Raw genomic sequence first — 19405 nt, forward strand, 5'->3', positions numbered from 1 at the left:
GTCCTCATCAAGGTAGTCGAACGTCCTTAACGAATTTGCCGAGGTGAACTTGTCATTATTAATGAGTCTTAAGGGATGACCACTGTGTCCTCTTCGCTGGTATTCTCCAGCTCGCCGCATTGTCTTAAGCCATGCCTGGCAGGTGCGCCTCCTGCGTTCTGCCACTCGCTTACTCAGCGTGGTCTTTTCAAAGTCAGCGGCGCTGTATTTCCCTATCAACCATCTTCCTAGCCAAGCCTCCTACTGGATTACACTGCCGTCCTTACGCAGCTCGAAATCCGCCAGGTAACGCTCGCATTTTGCGGAGGTCAGCTAATGCCCACGTGTCCACCTGGGCTGACAGCAGAGCCATTCTGCCTCCGCACGGGTGTAGGTTGTGGTCAAGGTTTAACATTTCGGCTTAATCGATCTGTACCGCCTCCTGTCACCCAAGGAATGAGTAGAGTGCTACATTAATTAGTGTCACTCTCTTTGTTGCCTTTTTTCAAAGCATAGACTCGCGAGGTTTGTAAGCGCGTACAGTCTCCGCAAATTATCAAATCACAAAAATAATTTTTAAAAAATCCTACCAATAGATCGGAGCCCGCTGTTTGCTTACTCCGCCGGAATAGTATTTCTTGGACTGCACGCTTAGTTCTCGCTTTCTGCCTTTACCGTCTCTCAGGTACTTCCGTCTCCCCTTTACCCACTCTAATGTGACTTAAAACGGGTTGGGTTGAGTTAGCAACTGCCAATCATCAACGATTTGGGATCGCTTCGACCTTCAGGTTAGTCACGCTTTCGGCCCTAACGTACAAAAATTCTTACAATAAAGAGAAGGTTGGAGCCACTCTCCTTTTCCTCTTCCAGAGTGCCCATCGCCTAAACCTGGCGCTATCACCCGCTCAAATTTTCTTAAGCGCTCGCGCAATCGTCTCTCTCTCCCATGAATCGATTATCTTCAATGCACAAACCTATACATCTACTCGTATTATGGATCTTTATACTGGTTGAGCATCATGTAACAAGGGGTAATATATCGTACTAAAGTTTAGCTATAAATACTTAGTTATAACTATAATACAACACAAAGTACATATTTCAAAAGTATGAGATATGGATCGGAGGGCGCAAACACTCCAACGGCTGAATAATATATCGAGTGTGAACATTAATCATACATGAAATTAACGTTGGGATGAAAATTGGCCACAGATGAAATACGATGATACTCAATTTAATGACACTTCATTTTAATTACAAAAAAACGAAGTACAGTGCCCGGCACGTACTTTTGCGCACCTTGAGATGAAATTTGCCAAACTTTAAAGTTTTATATCTCAGCGAAAAAGAGTCGTAGAATAAAAAACTTCAAGCCATTTTAAAGATAATAGTATACTTTAAGTAACATTGTTTAATAATATTGTTTGTACTAGAATTAAATTTTTAATGCTGTAAGAGGGTGAATTAGAAGGTACAATAGGAATTTATTAAAGAACACACTTCCACGATGCAGAGCTAACCGCCTCTCCGTTAAGAGTATGAGTTACGTTATAAGTATACGTGTATTCGCCTTTACGTTTGATACTTTCGTTTCAGTGTCTTCTTTCCAATAGAGTTGAACTCACCTTAAGTCACCTGACGCTCGATCTATCTTAGGTGTGAGTGACCTAATGCTTATTCCAACTAATCCCCTAGATGAAATCAGTTTAAAATTTAATCAGTAATAGATCCATCAAACTAATAGGAAACGAAATAACGTAATGCGGCAAATAAAATTAATAATGTTTAGTTCTAATGAACTACAGTCTTTGATAGGCCGAAAGATGAATGCACGAAAATATGATTTACAATGATTAACAATAATACGGGGAGAGAAAGAGAGAGAATTCAAAACTTTGCCGCAAAATCTAACGCTCTAATACAAAAGTAGTCGCGATAGAAAAAATATTACCGTAAATATTTTGTCACGTATAAAAAGGAAGGTGCACCTAACCTGCGATGTAATTACGGTGATCAAATTGTTGAAGAAATTCTTTTCTGCCAACGGTTTCCTCCTTAGTAAGGCTGCGCTGATTCACCTCACTATCAATCTGCTGTTGATTTGCTGCTGTTTTAGTTGCTGCTGCTGTGATTCAGCTTACTCGCTGTCACTCACGCACGTTTCGAATATCCCAGAAAATCACTTTTTTTTTGGCAAAACGGCAAAACAAAGTGAAACTAATTTGGCGGTACTCTTTCAAGTAACACCTGAGGCTTAACTGAAACTTTGAATTCTTGCGCGCCCCTTCTCTTTTAATCGTTCGCTCTAGCATCGCCAGTTCTACCGGATCGCGAACACATCGATTAATCGAATCGACTACCGTTGCAATGCTTAAAAAATTAAATTGCAATGATTAAAAAACAAATGAACATAAAAAATTTCTTTTCTTTTGTCCATATACAAATTTATTTATTTGCTACGCAAATCATGCGGATCATTTAAAATCTAAGAAAAATCAAAATGAGATTTCTTCCTCTTTAAAACGAGATCGACAAAACTAATTTCTGATTTTTTTATACAAAGATATAGCTTTTTTCATCAAAAATCCTCGCCGGCACTCACGGACCAGGCGTGTTTCCTTAACAACGAAAAACTCAGCTAGCGAGGCCCTCTCATTCCCGTGCGACGTTACTCTTCATACTCACCAGTTGTCTACCATTTCTGTCTACTCAAATCACATCGTTCGCCGTACTTCAGATAGAGAAAACAGGTTATGAGAGCAGTGTCTCAGCCTGATGTGGCGAGTGAATGACGATGAGAATCAACAGACCAATCGGAAAACCGCGACTCTCCATTGTAAAGTTCAAGTAGTAAAGCTTCAAAGTGACTTACATTCAAGTAAACAATATAATTCAAAATTAAAGAATAAAAAAAGTGCAAAAACGTATATAAACTTGATATAAAAAACGCTGGTTTAAGTGTCGCTCTTCGTAAATCAAATGCCGAGTACTCGAACTGTCAATAAATATGCTCCAGGATATGAGGTCTGTCCGGAAAGTATCGGGCCTACCTTTATATTTTTGTGCTAGCGTTATTCTTTATCATCTGGTGGATGGCATCCTTCAAAGTAATCCCCACTTGATTGAATAACACGGTTTCATCGATGTTTCCACTTTTCAAAACAGTCCTGGAACTCACTTTTAGTGATAACCTTAAGTACACTCGTCGCATTGTTTTCAACCGTTGTTTTTTCGTCGAATCGGTGTCCCTTGAGGGGTTTTTTCAGTTTTGGAAACAGCCAAAAGTCACAAGGGGCTATGTCGGGACTGTATGGAGGTTGTCGAAGCAATGCGATATTGTGTTTGCTCAAAAACTACTGCACAAGATTGGATGAATGCGGTGGCGTTGTTATCATGATTGAGAAGCCAGTCATCACTTTCCCAAAAGTGCGGCCGTTTTCTTCTTACTGCATCACGCAAACGTTTTATAATTTGAACGTAGTATTCTTTGTTGATTCTCTGACCTGTTAATGCATATTCATGATGTACAACACCTTCACAATCGAAAAAAACAATCAACATTGACTTAACATTGCTCCGACTTTGACGTGCTTTTTTTGGTCTTGGCGATTCAGAATATTTCCACTGTGAAGATTGTTGTTTTATTTCAGTATCATAACCATAAACCCATGATTCATCACCTGTAATAACTTTTCTAAGCACATTATCATCATTATTGACCATTTCCAGATTGTCCAGAGCGATTTCTAAGCGAATGTTCTTCTGCTCTGCTGTGAGCAATTTTGGGATGAATTTCGCACACATGCGTTTCATTCCTAAATTTTCGTTTAAAATTTCTGAAATGATAGTTTTTGGTATCCCAAAGTCTTCTTCTAGTTCTTGCACAGTCATACGATGATCTTATTCGATTGCAAGTCGCACCCGCTCAATATTATCTATGGTTTTTGTCGTCGAAGGTCGGCCGGAACGAGAATCACTATCGACAGAAGTGCGACCATTCTTGAACCGTTTATACCACTCTTCTATTCGTGTTTTGCTCATACACTCCCTCTCGAAGGCCTTTTGCATCATTTTAATAGTTTCCGAACTCGTTTTTCCCAGTTGAAAGCAAAATTTGATGCAAATTCGTTGATCTTGTTTTTCAGTCATTTTTGACAATATCAAAATACGACGAACGCGAAAAAGGCACTGTACACAAAGACACGCTCCGCATGAACTATAGGTCCGGCAGGTATCAGTAAGTAACCAATAGATTCGTGAGGCTTTACTGTTGACGTTTCTGTCCGGTAGAGGTCGCTCGAATACTATGGTGCGAAGATATAAACGTAGGCCCGATACTTTCCGGATAGACCTCGTATTTCGGCCTACTTAATTTTTATTCAATTTGATCGTTTTTTATCGACTTGAGAATTTCACATTCCACAAGTGTAACATTCAGCGCGAAACCTAACTTCTATTAATGTAATTTCGGTCGACTGCTGATGTCCTCGATGAATACTTTATATATTAAGATGTAACATAGATAGAGTTAGCGTACCCTTCGTACCTAAAAGCGAAATTGAAGTGATTTATTGCTAGTCTTTTCTGTATGGTGTTCGATTGACGATAAGTTTCTGGTCAACAACTCTCCTTTTTCTATCGTTTTATACAAGCGCTAAGTATATCTTGAACTAAAGCGATCGAACAGTCTCTTTCCAAAGACGAAAAGAAAAAATGATGCACGTTCTCAATACAAGAAACGCACATGGCGCGAACAGTTGTAACACTGCTATTGAAACGAAAGCGTTCATATATATAGAAGACGGAAGAAATATGTCATATAATAAGTCAAATTAATTAGTCTACTTACTATGAAATGGTTTCTAGAATATGAGAAATTTACTCCAAATTTCTTTCGTAACAGGTAGTGTGGTTCCCATAAATGCTCAATTAGATGCATATGTATAAAAAATATGTTTATAATAAGGAATGCATGTTTATAATATATACATATATATATAATATAAACATATTTATATATTTATATTAAGTGATAATATAAAGATAACTTACTATGTGGCATGGCGATTCCATATCCTTTGTTATCAAGTAATGTACCCACCATCTGTAACTCGCAACGTCGTTCTACTTGATATTCTATAGTAGTTGATTCCATGAAAAATGCATATTTTCGTTTTCCTTTGATCACTCGTTCAACACCTTCATCGTTATCCCTTGTAAAAACTGTCGGTTTTGCATCGACCATATTATTAAATAAACGCTGATACAAAGATGTATTTGAATTCTGAAATGAAAATACCGTTATTCATTACGAAAATATCTATTATTAGTACGCGGGCACTGAAAGTTTGAGAATTTACTAATTATTATATGACCGATTATAGAGCAACTTATATGTTAAAATGTTCATTGATATATCAACTACTATATATGATAGATACTAGTATATGATAGATATGTATAACATTTTTAATGAAGAATTCATTGTTACCCTACCGTTTTCTACTAAATTGATTGTATGATACATCAGGTAATAAAAAGTAAATTTTTTATACGTAAATCATTATTAGATACCACCAAAATATTATAATTTGAAGAATAATGAAAAAATTATAAAATACTTGTAAAATTCTACTTATTATGAACCTTTAGGATGATATTATTCATAGAAAATAAAAAATTCACAATTATTACATAATTACACAGGCCAACAAAATTTGACAAAGGTTCAGAACCAGAGACCAGACATAATATATTCGAAGGATTTTGATGCGCTGAATCCAAATCCGAGCTCAGAATTTCGCCAGCACGTCAGGATTTTGAGATATCCTAACCTAAAAGTGCGAAAATCACGTATTTTGGCTATATTCGGTACTTTATAACATTGCGAATAAATTTTTTCCTCCAAAACTGACAACGGCATCTAAAAAGCAATTCTTATCGTACAAAAGCACTAATAGTCTATAGTTTATGTCTTCTTTTATCATCAATTGAAATGTACTACTTATCAATTGGTTTATACAGCAACGCAATGAATTTCGACTATTATAACTCAAATCCCTGATCTTGGAGCATTGTAACATGCGGGGCAATAAACCTTGCCCACTTAACCCTAAATCCCTTAACCCCCGAGCCCTGTGACCTTCGATGCAATAATCCCCGTCCCCTTAACCCCAAATATTTTAACCCAAGAACGTTATAACAAGCGCGGCAATAAAACCTGCCAACTTAACCCCGAATTTCTTCACCTCGGAATCCTGTAACCTGCGATACAATAGCCCTAGATTCCTTGTGGCGCAAATTACTGGGCTCAGGCATTATGGGATTTGTGTAACGGCATCGAGGGTTATAACATCACAGGTTTCAGGGCTACAGGGTTAACGGATTTAAGGTTGAGGGGGCAGTTAAAGGTTAAGAGGTCGGGGGTTTTTGGGTTAACGGATTTAGGATTATGGCCACGCAGATTAGAGCCTTCTAGAATATCTCGGAATACTGACGTGCTGGCGCAATTCTAAGCTGAGATTTGGATTTAGCGCATCGAAATTCTTCGGGTGTGTTATGTATAGTTTTTGGTTCTGAAGTTTGTCGGCCTCTGACAGACAGACAAATATTAGAATTGAAAATTTAAATAATTTGTTTAAATAAATCTAAATTCACAAATCTAACATCAAACTCGTAATCAGTGACCCCTAAAACCATGGAAATGAGGTGCAACTTACAAAAATATTCAATTGTGCAAAAATTTGTTTAAACAAATTGCTTGAATAAAATAAGTTTTGAAAATCTGATATCCGATACGATCAGCGGAATCAAAAACCGTGAAATCTTTCATTCGTTTTTGAAATTCTGTAGATAGATGATGTAGAATATTACGTAACTTGAAATGTATGATTGTATTGATACATTTTGTTATGTTTGTGGGAAGTTTGAAACAACTTCTTATCGACGATCGATTCATGTTTCAATCAAAACTCTATATATGAAATGTTATAAGGTTCCGATCGACAATTTAGATAAGAAATGGGTACCATCTTCAATTTGTAATTCTTGTAGACTTGCTATGTTGAAGTGGGATGATAATAGCAGCAATATGACTGTTATTGAACCGACCATCTGGCGTGAGCCCAAGGACCATGAAACTGATTGCTACTTCTGCTTATGTAATACAACGGATTTCAATAAACAAAATTCAAATAAAATCATCTACTCTGCGGTAGCGAGTGTAACACCAGCCAAAGTAGGAAAAGTAAGTAAACCCGGAAAAGAAGTTGGTTCGGCAAAAGTTGAACCGATGGATATTGATACAACTAAAGATGTCTCTTTTGAAGATAGTTCTGATGACGAGAGTTCTAAGTTTTTTGACCAAAGTTCGTTAGATGATTTTATTCGAGACCTCAATCTTCTAAAGGATAAAGCTGAACTCTGTGCTTCAAGACTCCAAGAAAGGAAGCTATTATTACCTGGAACAAAAGTGTCAATTTACAAAAACCGAGAAGAGGCGTTCATAAAGTACTTTACAATGGAGGATGTGATGGTATACTGTAATAACATCGAATAATTGGTTAACTTGTATATCCAAGATTTGTACAAGCCAGAAAACTGGCGTCTCTTCATTGATTCTTCCACACAAAGTCTCAAAGCTGTGTTACTACATAAAGGAAATGAGTATGCGGCACTTCCTGTAGGTCACTCAACTGCACTAAAAGAATCATACAATAGTTTTCAATTTCTACTGGAAAAAATAAATTACAAGACTCACAATTGGCTTGTTTGTGGTGACTTTAAGATGATAAATCTTATAGTTGGCTTGCAGTCGGGAAATACCAAATTTCCGTGTTTCCTCTGCCTTTAGGACAGCCGTGCAAGAGATAAGCATTGGGTAACAAAAAAATGGCCCACAAGATCAGAATGGAAAATAGGTTCTCATAATGTCGCCTACGTAGGTCTTATTGATAGAGAGAGAGTATTACTGCCAACACTTCACATCAAATTAGGTTTAATGAAACAGTTTATGAAAGCCTTGAATAAAGAAGGTAAATGTTTCAATCATTTGAAAGCCACATTTCCGAAATTGAGTGATGCAAAAATTAAGGAAGGCATTTTCGTTGGGCCTGATATACGAAAACTCATGAAAGATGATACATTTATCGAAACCATGACTCTCGTTGAAAAAAAATGCTTGGTTGAGCTTGAAAGATGTTACAGAAAAATTTTTAGGCAATAATTGAGACCCGCAGTTTGAAACTGTTGTGTCCAACATATTACAGAATTTCCGAAAAATGGGTTGTCTAATGAGCCTCAAAATACACTTCCTTCATTCTTATTTAAACCATTTTCCAGAAAATCTTGGAGCATATAGTGAGGAGATGGGTGAACGTTTTCACCAAGACTTAAAACAAAAGGAACAACACTACCAAGGAAGGTGGGACGAAAAAATGATGGCCGACTACTGCTGGTCATTGAAAAGGGATGATAATAACCCTACTAGTCACAAACGTAAATCTCTTCAACGATCGTTTGAAATGAAGCGCCAACGTTTTCACAAAAAGAAAGCATAACATCACAGAATTGGCGGTTATAGGTTTAAGAATATACATTCTAAAGATTGTCAGCTTCTTAGTGTAACCTCTCTAACTACATTGGAGCTTCGGTTGAAATGCTATGGATTACAGTCCACTTAAATTAATTTGTCCTGTGCTTGACCCACACTGTTCACTGCATTTAGTTTAACCTGTTGTGAGTTTAGCACTCGCAGATCATAGTGAACATAAGTTCACTATGTAGTGGTCTAGAGTTCAAAGGTTACTGCGCATATAGGTTATACTGTCATGGATTCTAGTTGTCAAGTTATATATATCGTACTCAATATACCTGTTGCGGATTATAGCGCGCTTAAATTAACCTCTCGCGGGTCATAGAGCGCTTAGGTTAACTTGTCGTGGTTTTAAGCTGAGTGTAGGTTATAGCGCACTCAGGCAATCCTGTCATGGTTTTGAGCTTGCAGGTTATAGTGCACTTAAGTTAATCTGTCGCTGGTTCTAGAGTTATAGGATTTTCAGAGAATTTAGGTCATAACCATCTGCCTTAGCCCGCCCTAAATTTATAGCTGCCAGTTTAGAGTGCATCTAATAAATTCAGCTAGATTCACCGTAAATTAGTACAATGGTAGACCTTTATATGCCAGTGTAAGTTTTTCCTACTACTGAAGATTGCAAAAAAAATCAAGATTTTTTATACTCCAGTATAAATCAATTGATGAATGGCACATTTCAATGGACGGTATCTCTGCTAGAAAAAGACATAAAAAAAATTTGCCATTATGATTAGGGCACGCGGTAACTGATTTTAATCTTTCGAAAGGTGAATAGCCCCAATCATTCAAATCGAAAACTTTGAGGCCATGTCGTTCTAACCACTCTTTTTTCAGATCTCCGGAAACGAATATTTTCGTCGCATCTTTGAGTGTATCTTTGATGATGAATTTATACTCTTCGTATTTAAAACCGTCAGAGTTACATGTTAATTCATAATATTAGAGTTCTAACCAGAGATTTTCTCGCTTATATTTCTCCATTAGTCTTCGCCATGGAAAGGGAGGTTTGAACAAGCATACAAGTGGTTCTTCGATGTAGTTAAGTGGAAGTATCGTTAACTCTTTCACAGCATAAGTTTTGTCAGACATCACGAAGTCTTGTATATCCACTACGTACTCCATTGCGATAGAAAGCTACTACTGAGCTGCTTAAGGAAAGAGTCAATTCTTTAATACTCTTCCCCCTCTCCTAAATAAGTTTCTTCACATCTCCATTTATCAGATTATACTGAACGATACGATCGTATGGAATAAGACAATACGCTGTAGTTCCTTCGGGAATATTTAATAATATCTCTGGTTTCGAACTCCAAGCACACATCTACTGGAGCAGTCTTTAATGATTCGGTTTGTTTTGAACAGTCAATCACTACAAGTGGCATGTAATTTTTATATTCGAGTTTTTTGAGCATCGGTTCGGCATCCTTACCGTAGTATACGTTTCGAAAATTGGCATACATATCGTACAAAATTGCGTACTGGTTTTTCCTTAAATCAATGTTGAAATTCCCGTATGGATAGCAGTGAGAGTTGAGGTACAGTTTTACATTTCTGATGTTACAATGATCAAATATTCTAGCGTTAGAGTTTGGTTCATTTTTACGTTTGGTTTGGAAGGCTAAGATGATGTAGCGTGGTTTCTCCTACTGATTTGTCGTTTTAACTGTCCAGACGTGATTTGTGTTTGCAGGCAGCGCTGGATATTCGTACTTCGTTACAAATATATACGAATACTTCGTTCGCTTTTTAGAAAGTCGAGTAGACGTATTTTCTTTGCATTTGATGCAGTCAAATAGGGCATAAGCCATTCGAGACGTGTTACATTAATCTTGAATTCTTCATAAGCTTCAACGTCGACCACGGTCTTCTTCGTTTGATAAACTGCATTTAAATCGATACTCGATCTTATGAGAATTAATTCATGTTTCATGTTCACGAGCACTTTGCGATAGTCCTTAGCGACTCCAAGTATGAAGCTCAAAGAAATCAAAATGTCAAAGTCGCCATTCACATTAGTTATTTTACGGTCCTCTTGTTCTAAGGTATTTATCCATTCGGAATTTTCGGCAATTTAGGTTTGACTTGGAGTGAGAGATAACCAGTTCTTCATAACGGTTGTGAGACCAACGTTCTTACATTTATCTATTTCTATAGCGTTCAGCTCATATCTAATTTTTTCAAACATGTGACAAATGGCATTATTATCAAAATCAGTATTCGTTAACAAAGTGTTATTGTTGCTACGTAATCGTCCACAAATGTGTAACGAGCTGCGAGATGGTAAAAGGCACAAGTCTTGAAGTTGAATTGATATACGAATCTCGTCACTATTTTAGAACGATGAATTGGTGTAAGTTTGATAAGCGTGGATCTCGTAATGAACCAATGATTCATTAAGACGACAGGTGACTGTATTTCTAGAATATTCTCCATTGTTTCGTTGAAAGCAGCAAAAAAAAATTGGGCAATTTACTTTCCACCAAGAACTAATCTTAACCCAAGACTTTTTAGGAACTTTATGCTTTGACGTGTTAAAGTTTTCGTATTCCGATGATGATTGATGACTGGAGTTCGTCGTGCTGACGTTTTCAATTTCAGTCGACGACTGATGGTGGGTTAACAATTTTCAATGCTTATATAGACCCTACCACTCTTTGAATCGTAAACAATTTCCATTATATGCTTTTGAGGTGTAATCTGATGGTTATGACTTCACCGTGAAAATTAATTAAATTTCCGTCTTGATCGACGATGCGTCATTGTAAATAATCTATAGACTTTTTCGTAATTGGAAGATAAATTACGTGAGAGGGAATTTTAATAATTTTATATCCAGGCGGTACTGCTGGAAAAAATTCGTGAATATCGTAAACGGTGTTTCCGTTCAAGTAAGCTCCAGCGGTTATGTTACACTTGACTCTCACAGCGTTCACCCTGAGAATACTGACGGGCAGATCAGAGTTGTGAGAAAAGTTAGCGTCTAATGTACGTTGTGAAAAACCCAACAATCGTCTAATCGAATGCTGCGGACGAAAATCCATAGGTTCGGAACACTTGATTGTACACTGCAAAGTATTGTTGTTTTGTTTCAATCTTAATATTATATTATTATTATTATCAGTCCGAATACCATGAAAATTTCTTGCTAACCAACGGTTTTCGCACTGATTTTGCTTTAATAACCACTCCCATGGGTAACGTGGTTTAAACAGAAGCACCGATAGAATTGGATCTTCTTCCAGAGGACAAACAGCAATCTCCTTGAATACGAATTCGTTCAAGTTAGTTTTGAGGCCCTGTAAATCTACAACAAAATCCATCGTAGTAACTGAGGAATCGACGTCGACGACTGCGTCAATACAGTTGAATGAATGCCTTTTTATACTGAGCTTACAATTGTTGATGCCCCACTATAATTTTTCGATCAATCACAACCGTTCACGCCCCCTTCATACTTTTTCCAACCAATCAGCATTGATGAGTAGTGAATATAAAGCGATGGATTTGTCAAATCTGCTCAGTTGAGTAACTAGCATCATGGCTGAGTATTTCAAGAACACAGCTTTGTTGCTTTTGCGCGCACACCATCTGGCGAAAGCAGGTTATGCTAGTGTTGAAGACATCGAAAGATGGTTGACACTGGGTTAATTGGATTTGCGCAAAGCCAATAAGCTTTCTCGTTCGAAAAAATGCTGTACAAACTGTTCAACAATGTGGTGTCCGGCAAGACCATGAAAAACGAGAAGAAACGCATGAACGTTAACAAGTGGGAGGGGCGATACGGTGCCGAAGCTCTGATAGCCTGATCAAATTTCTACAGTAGCGAAATTTTTGACGACGAACTGGTGGTGATTCAACTGTTGCAGACGGAAATCACCGTGAGAAAACCCATTTACATAGGTCTCGCTGTTCTCTACTTGTCCAAGACGCTCGTGTATCGATTTCACTACGACTACATGCGCGGTGCCGTCGTTGGCGAGGAGCATTGCAAGCTTCTGTAAGCCGACACGGACAGTCTCGTGTACGAGATCACCAATGTAGACATGTACGAGGTCATGCGTCGTGATATTCACGAATTCGATACGTCGGATTTTCCAGAGCCGAATTTCTTCGCGATTTCCAGAGCTAATAAGAGGGTGGTTGGCAAGATGAAGTACGAGAACGCCGGAATGCTCATGCTCGAGTTCGTCAGACTCAGAAGCAAAATGTACAGCGTGAGAGTTCAGAATAGAGATGCAATAAAGAAGGCAAAGGGGATCAAGAATTCGGTGCTGAATGCCACGATTACGTTCGCGGGCTACGTCAAATGTTTCCGAGAAAATGTGATTTTGAGCTGACAGCAAAAGTCCATCAGATCGCGTCATCATCAGTTGTACAGCGAGAGACAAACAAAGATCGTGCTCAGTGCGCACGACGATAAACGCTTCTTGCTGTCCGGAACTACCAATACGCTTCCTTAGGGCCATTACGGCATTCCATTGGTGGACATGGAGGGGATTGAAGCGCTGGGAATAGTCGCAGTCGAGCCAACGACAGCCGCCGCCGCCACCATTGAGTCGCCAGCAGCCGCCGTCGAGCCGCCAAAAAAAATCGGAATGTGGGACGGGTTATATCAATCGGTACCCGAGGCTTCGGAGCTCATTCTCATCGAGACAAAGTTACCTGCAACGTCGACGACGACGACGAGTAGTGAGCAGCAGCAGCAGCAGCAGTCATCTAATTTCACTCTTAGTCAACTTGCTCCAAGGAAAAGAAAGTTACTGGAAGCTCGGTTTGTCGATAAAATTAGAAAAAATTAAATTTCCGTGATTAAAACATTATTCGAGATAATTGTGATTTTTGTGTGCGTGGGTGTGTGGGTGGGTGTTTTGTTTCAAGTCAACTGAGTTTAAATATCATTGTTTTTTTTTCTATAGATGGATCTCGCGCAGCTGAATAATATAGCTTGTATTCAAACCCACTAAGAATATTCGTGAATTAGAAACAGAATCCAAGTATATGATCACCAGACTCAAACAAGTTAAAACACGATACGATGTACAAATCGTAGTCGAAGTAAACGAGGAGTTTCAGCTGTTTCTACCAAACAAGGTATTGAGTGCACTGATCGTGAATGAAAAACTGTTCATAGATATGGCGGATTACGCTAATCAACTTAAATTATTTCTCATCCATAAGGGTGATGGTTATATAGAATTTACAACAGCATAAATATATACGTATATCATTGTAGGCATAACAAAAAAAAGAAGAAAATAAAGTTTCTTTATATTTTTTTCAAATCAAAATATGTGTGTGTGTGTGTGTATGTGTGTGTGTGTGTGTGTGTGTGTTTATTTACTAATTCTTCAATCTACACAATTTTCTCTACATTTCGGTTCTATTTATCCAACTATTCTGCGAATCATCAAATCCTAACCACTTTACGAAAACTTGATTACCACGCCTCTTAATAACGTTTTCCACTAGATAGATGTCGCGATATTTGGTTTTCTGAAGTTCCTGTTCGTAGAAGCCACCTAGGATAGGCTTATTTTGATAATCTTTCAAATGATAAGTAGTTGGATTTGTTGTTGCCCTGCGCCCCATTGAAAATATTTCCGTTGACCAATTTGGTGTATATCCTTTTTCAAATATTTGCTCCGCTTTGCTCACTCTGACTTTATCGCCAACTTTAAACTTTGGCTTTCTTCTCTCTCTCTTCTTGTTCTTTCAACGTATTGTATAAATGTTTTCAATACTTGAGCTTGATTCGCCGCTGTAACTTGGATAGGTTTTATACCAATAGTTTTTGTTAGCGATTATTGTAAACAGCTGTGAGATCCGGTAGTACGTCGAACCATTTGTAGTTCCCACGGAGACTAAGCTTCTTCTACATAGCATTCTTCAACGTACGATTAAATCGTTTGCATATCGAAGCTTTGAGCGAACTATTGGTAGAGTACAGATTTATATTATATTTTTTCACGAGAGCTTGAAAATCTGCATTGTAGAATTCCTTGCCTCTATCCGTATGAAGATTCTTTGGCTGTCTACCTTTCGCTAAAATAGATTACATGGCCTCTGTCACATTGCGACCGGTTTTCCTTTTCACTGGCACACACCATGCGTGCTTGAAAAAATTATCAATTATCGTGGGAAGCCAATTGTAGCTGCGATTTTGTCTAGAATAGGCCTGCATATCGACGAGATCAGCTTGCCACGTCTCATCGATACCTTGAACGTCGTACTGTCGTCTTGTATAATTACGTCTTGTTACGTGACGCCTTATTATGTTACAAATATATATTGTCGAATAAAACCTTGCTCTCGGGATTTCCGTTCGGACATAGCATAGCTAGCAGTATTCGTGTGCGCGACTCGGTGGGAATGAGCGATAGAGGCTGATTCACGCTGAGCCAGCATGCTGGGACTGCATGCTGCAGTCAGCGTGCTTAGCTAGGTAAGACGACCCGCCACGAGAAGCGTAAACATCCGAAGCATATACGCTTCGGAGAGAGACGGCATGCTAGGGACAAAGGCTATATAATAAACCGGCGAAAGCAGAGCAGAGGAGAATTAGTCAGTTAGAAGTGAGCGCTCAATTAAGAAGGCCGTATATCCTACTGAAGCTAAAACTATAATAAAAATCTGAGTTGTTTTAATCGTTTGAGTATTAATCAAAAATTAGAAGTATCGAGTGCGACTGCTTCGATAATTTTACACAAACAGAAAATCACGGGAATTATCACTTTTATTTTTGCGTGCTACTGGGTCATTAGATAAAGAAGATTTTGGAGAAATAAAGTCATAGCAACTATCATTGTCCTGCGCATTACTACACCATTGTAAAAACACATTGGAGCGATTGAATCTGACCAGATTGAAAGGAAAGGTGATTGGCCATATAACAAACCGAATAATAACTTGGACCAAATCGTATTTATTGTACTAATATAAAGTGAGTAATACTATTATAATTTTATGTAACAAAAAAATACTAGATATCTCAACGCGAAAAATACGCGCCTCAGGATACATATATATATCTCTATTCTGTTTAACTCATTTATGTCATAAAAGAGACTAGAAGAAATATTATAATTGTAAACACCTTTAAGTGTATCCATATGCTTCCCCGCTATATTAGAGAGAGTAGCTATTACAATTTTGCTTTTAATAAATAACCGAAGAACGTTATAAACGTTCAATTATTTATTTTACGAAAACGATATCGAGTGTCAAGTTATAATTAACACGGATTTCATTACCGCCGCGGGAACGGGCCGGGGTGCCCGAAAGCCTGACTACCGCTCGAGTCTAAGGCCGCTCGGCTGTTAAAAGAGCCTTCGTACGGGACAAACTCGACTCGCGCGAGTCGTCACCTATCAATTGGTAGCAGAGCGTGGTTCTCAGGCTTGGTCTTTTCGCTTTTTCCTCGCGTTGATACATTTTCGATAGTTTATCGAATAACCATATAAATTTATTTATATATTGGGTAGCACGAGTATTAACGTAATAAGTATTAATACACTATACTATTAGAACATATGTATTATTGATTAGTGTGTAATATATGTATAGTATTACATAGTGTTAATATATTGACGCTTATTAATTAATATTAATACATATTAATTGATCCGCCGTCTTTTTCATCATTATTAATATTAATTTTTTTTCTTCTCTCTCTCTCATATCTTGAAACGCGATACGGGTAATAGGACGCTCGTTTTTGAGCGAGCTAAATCCACGCAGGAGACGCGGAAAAATTTTTTTTTTCTCACACGATCGGGCGCTCAGGAATTCGTCGGAGTTTCGTTTTCGATCGCGTAAGCGTAATCAGAGTGTTCGCGTCTGAAACCGGGTGAGTCTCTTTTTCGGTTCCCACATTTCGTGATTAGTTGACGGAATAGCATTGGCAACGTGATCCTTCGCTTACAAATGTTTGAATGTCAAAACGCGGCTTAGAAGAATTCCCTTGATTTACGAACGAACGTTTATAATTTTGACATGCGCGTCTACGAAATATTTTATTCCTTTTATCCTGTTGTAATAGGGGACTGACCCTTGGCATTGTCCCGTGCCGTTCGGTTATTAAAATTTCCCTTAATTATATTTATGTTTACTTTTGCTACTAAAAGTATTTATTACCATAAGAATAATATATTTATTAGGAATAATATTTTATTAATATAATTTATTTATTGATTAATGGAACAATGTAAATTAATTATTAAAACAGAAACTTATAAATATATATATATGATGGATTGTTACTGATTGATGATAATAATTGTTATTTTGTTGGCGATTGTTGTTCGAATGAATCATTAATTGTTAATTGTAATTAATCAAGAATTATAATTGGTATTTTGTTAATACGATGATTATTTGAATAAATTATAATCATTGTATTATCGGATTTATCCATTTATTATTAAAGAAAAAATTAATAATAAAAAAAAAATAAAAATAAAATAAAATAAAAAAGAAAATTAAAAAAAAAAAGAGATAAAATAATAAATTAAAAGAAGAAAAATATAGGACCATAACGAAATGGAGTCGGCGACCCTCCAGTTATTGACTAATATGTCAGCAAGTTTTACCCTATAGAATATAATACAAGGGATTACGGAGTTCGATGGAAAAAATGTGCCACTCAAGGACTTTATCCAGGATATCCGCAATGGAAGAGCATTGATTACTGATCCACAGGAACAGAATTTTGTCCGCTTGTTAATTGCTAAGCTACGAGGACCTGCGCGTGACTGCATTTATAGAAAATCCATTAAGGCAGTTGATGACTTAATCAGGATTTTAGAGGAACGATTCGCGCCTTGCAAAGACTTCGCTTACTACGTTTCCAAAATCCATAGCCTGCGTATGAAACAAGGGGACACTGTTGGGGACTTTCATGACAGAATAAACATCCTTTTGAACTGTGCACAGAATGCTTTGAAAGAAGAGCTCGGAGGAGACTACACCGAGACAATGATGACCCCGATGCGCAATTCGACTGTCAAGATCTTCATAGATGGATTGCCAAAAGAGATTGGGGACTTAGTAGATATTAAACAGCCCAGAACCCTGGAAGATGCTTATAAGGAAGCATTACGTATAGAAACCAGAAATAAATCAAGGGCGAGGCATGGGGAGTGGAACCCTAATAAATGGACGAATTTATTGCGCAGCCCCAACGTTAACTACGTTCAAGATCAACAAAACGACCAAGAGGAACAACTAGAGGATGAGTGGGATGAATTACCCAGAGAAATCCAACAATTATTTGTACAAAGGAATCAAGGACAGCAATCATATACGAATAATCAAGGACAGCAACCGTATACGAATAATCAAGGACAGCAACAGAGTCGATCCCAAGGGCAGAAACCGAACCAAAATAAGAATTGAAAGCCTCGCTACAAAAATTATCAGGACAGTGGACCACACGCAGGACGACTATATAACCCGGATACAGACTCTTATCATCATTCGTCTGGAAAACGCTATGGAACTATAGCTTACGACCAGCAGCAAAGAGGCGAGCTTAGACCTAACCCCAAGTATCAGCAACTCAATTATGCAAGTAATTTAAACTCAGATGGGACTCGCCCAGCGGTGAATGGAACGGACCCTTATCAGACGTGCCGCCAGAACCAAGAGAAAGCTCAACCGAATGCGAAGACGATGTTGACCGAAATTCAGGAAGTATCGACGTCCGAAAAACCGGGAGTACCCCCATCAAAAGTAATGACGATACTAAAGAATCCACAATTGTTAACGAACCAGTCATCGCAGTTGCCTCAAATTGGGGACTTGGCACAGGAAATAATCAGATCTATGCGCCAACAAGAGTAAGGTTTCGTATACCAGAGACCAGTAAAAAGTGGACCGTGTTTATGGTTGATAATGGATCGGCCGTGAACTTAATTAAGTTTAGTGCATTAAATTGGACTACGAGGTTTGATCCCTTATATCAATATCAAGGGAGGTCACTACCTTGAACGGTATTACGGCACACACCGTTCCGACTATAGGTACGGCGATATTAACGATTAATGGAAAATCCGCAAAATTCCACGTAGTATGGAATAATTTTCCTATTGAAGAGGACGGGATGTTAGGCAGAGATTACTTGATCGATACCGATGCAGTGATTTCGTATTATCATAACAGCCTAATGGTAAACAGTGACGTAATGAACCCGATATCGTTTTTACCGAATAACGTTCCCATTGACCGATTACAAGATGATCTGATACAAGCTATGAGTATTAAAGCTCGTGAAGATGAGGTATCGGATATTGAAACTGCAGCGGACCTAGATCGGGGAATAGAACGACTGGGTTGTAAAGAGAACGCGAATAATAAGATTATAAATGGCAATGAGGGACTGCCGGTCGGCACGGTACGATATACATTAGCACCAAGGACTCGCCAAGTTATACAGATTAATTTGCTGAAGAATGGGCTCGCGGAAGGGTATTTACCTAGAATAAATGTGGCGGATGATAAAGTGTTTCTTGGGGAAGGCGTGGTCATTAACGATCATGAGACCTGTAAGATTATGGCCATCAATACCCACGAGAGAGAAGTAACCATAGAAGTGTACCCAAAGGAAATTATTCCATTTGTATATTACAAGTCGGAATTCTTTAGTGACACAAATTCAGATCAAGAAGGGGCCTTCAGGGATCGCGGACTATGGACCAACCCGAGAAACGGCGTAATCAATTATTGCAATTGATCAGAACAGGACACCTTAACTCTCACGAGCTCAAGAATATTAAACGGCTATTGAAGAAGTATCCGAATGTGTTTTTACTCCCTGGAGAACCTTTACCATGT

General features: G+C 38.1%; 1 protein-coding gene across 4 annotated transcripts in view; it reads right to left on the minus strand.

Moving 5' to 3' along the window:
• LOC131669076 (glutamate receptor ionotropic, kainate 2-like) overlaps nt 1–19405 on the minus strand; it is a 1402504-nt gene that overhangs the window by 203565 nt on the left and 1179534 nt on the right. For all 4 annotated transcript variants that reach the window (XM_058943701.1, XM_058943682.1, XM_058943691.1 and 1 more), the window contains one exon: nt 5035–5266. In XM_058943701.1, coding sequence (XP_058799684.1) covers nt 5035–5266 — 232 coding nt within the window. The remainder of the gene's footprint in view (nt 1–5034; nt 5267–19405) is intronic.

Source organism: Phymastichus coffea, unplaced genomic scaffold, assembly GCF_024137745.1.
Source record: "Phymastichus coffea isolate CEN01 unplaced genomic scaffold, Cenicafe_Pcof_1.1 PCOF00007, whole genome shotgun sequence".
NCBI classification, from domain to species: domain Eukaryota; kingdom Metazoa; phylum Arthropoda; class Insecta; order Hymenoptera; family Eulophidae; genus Phymastichus; species Phymastichus coffea.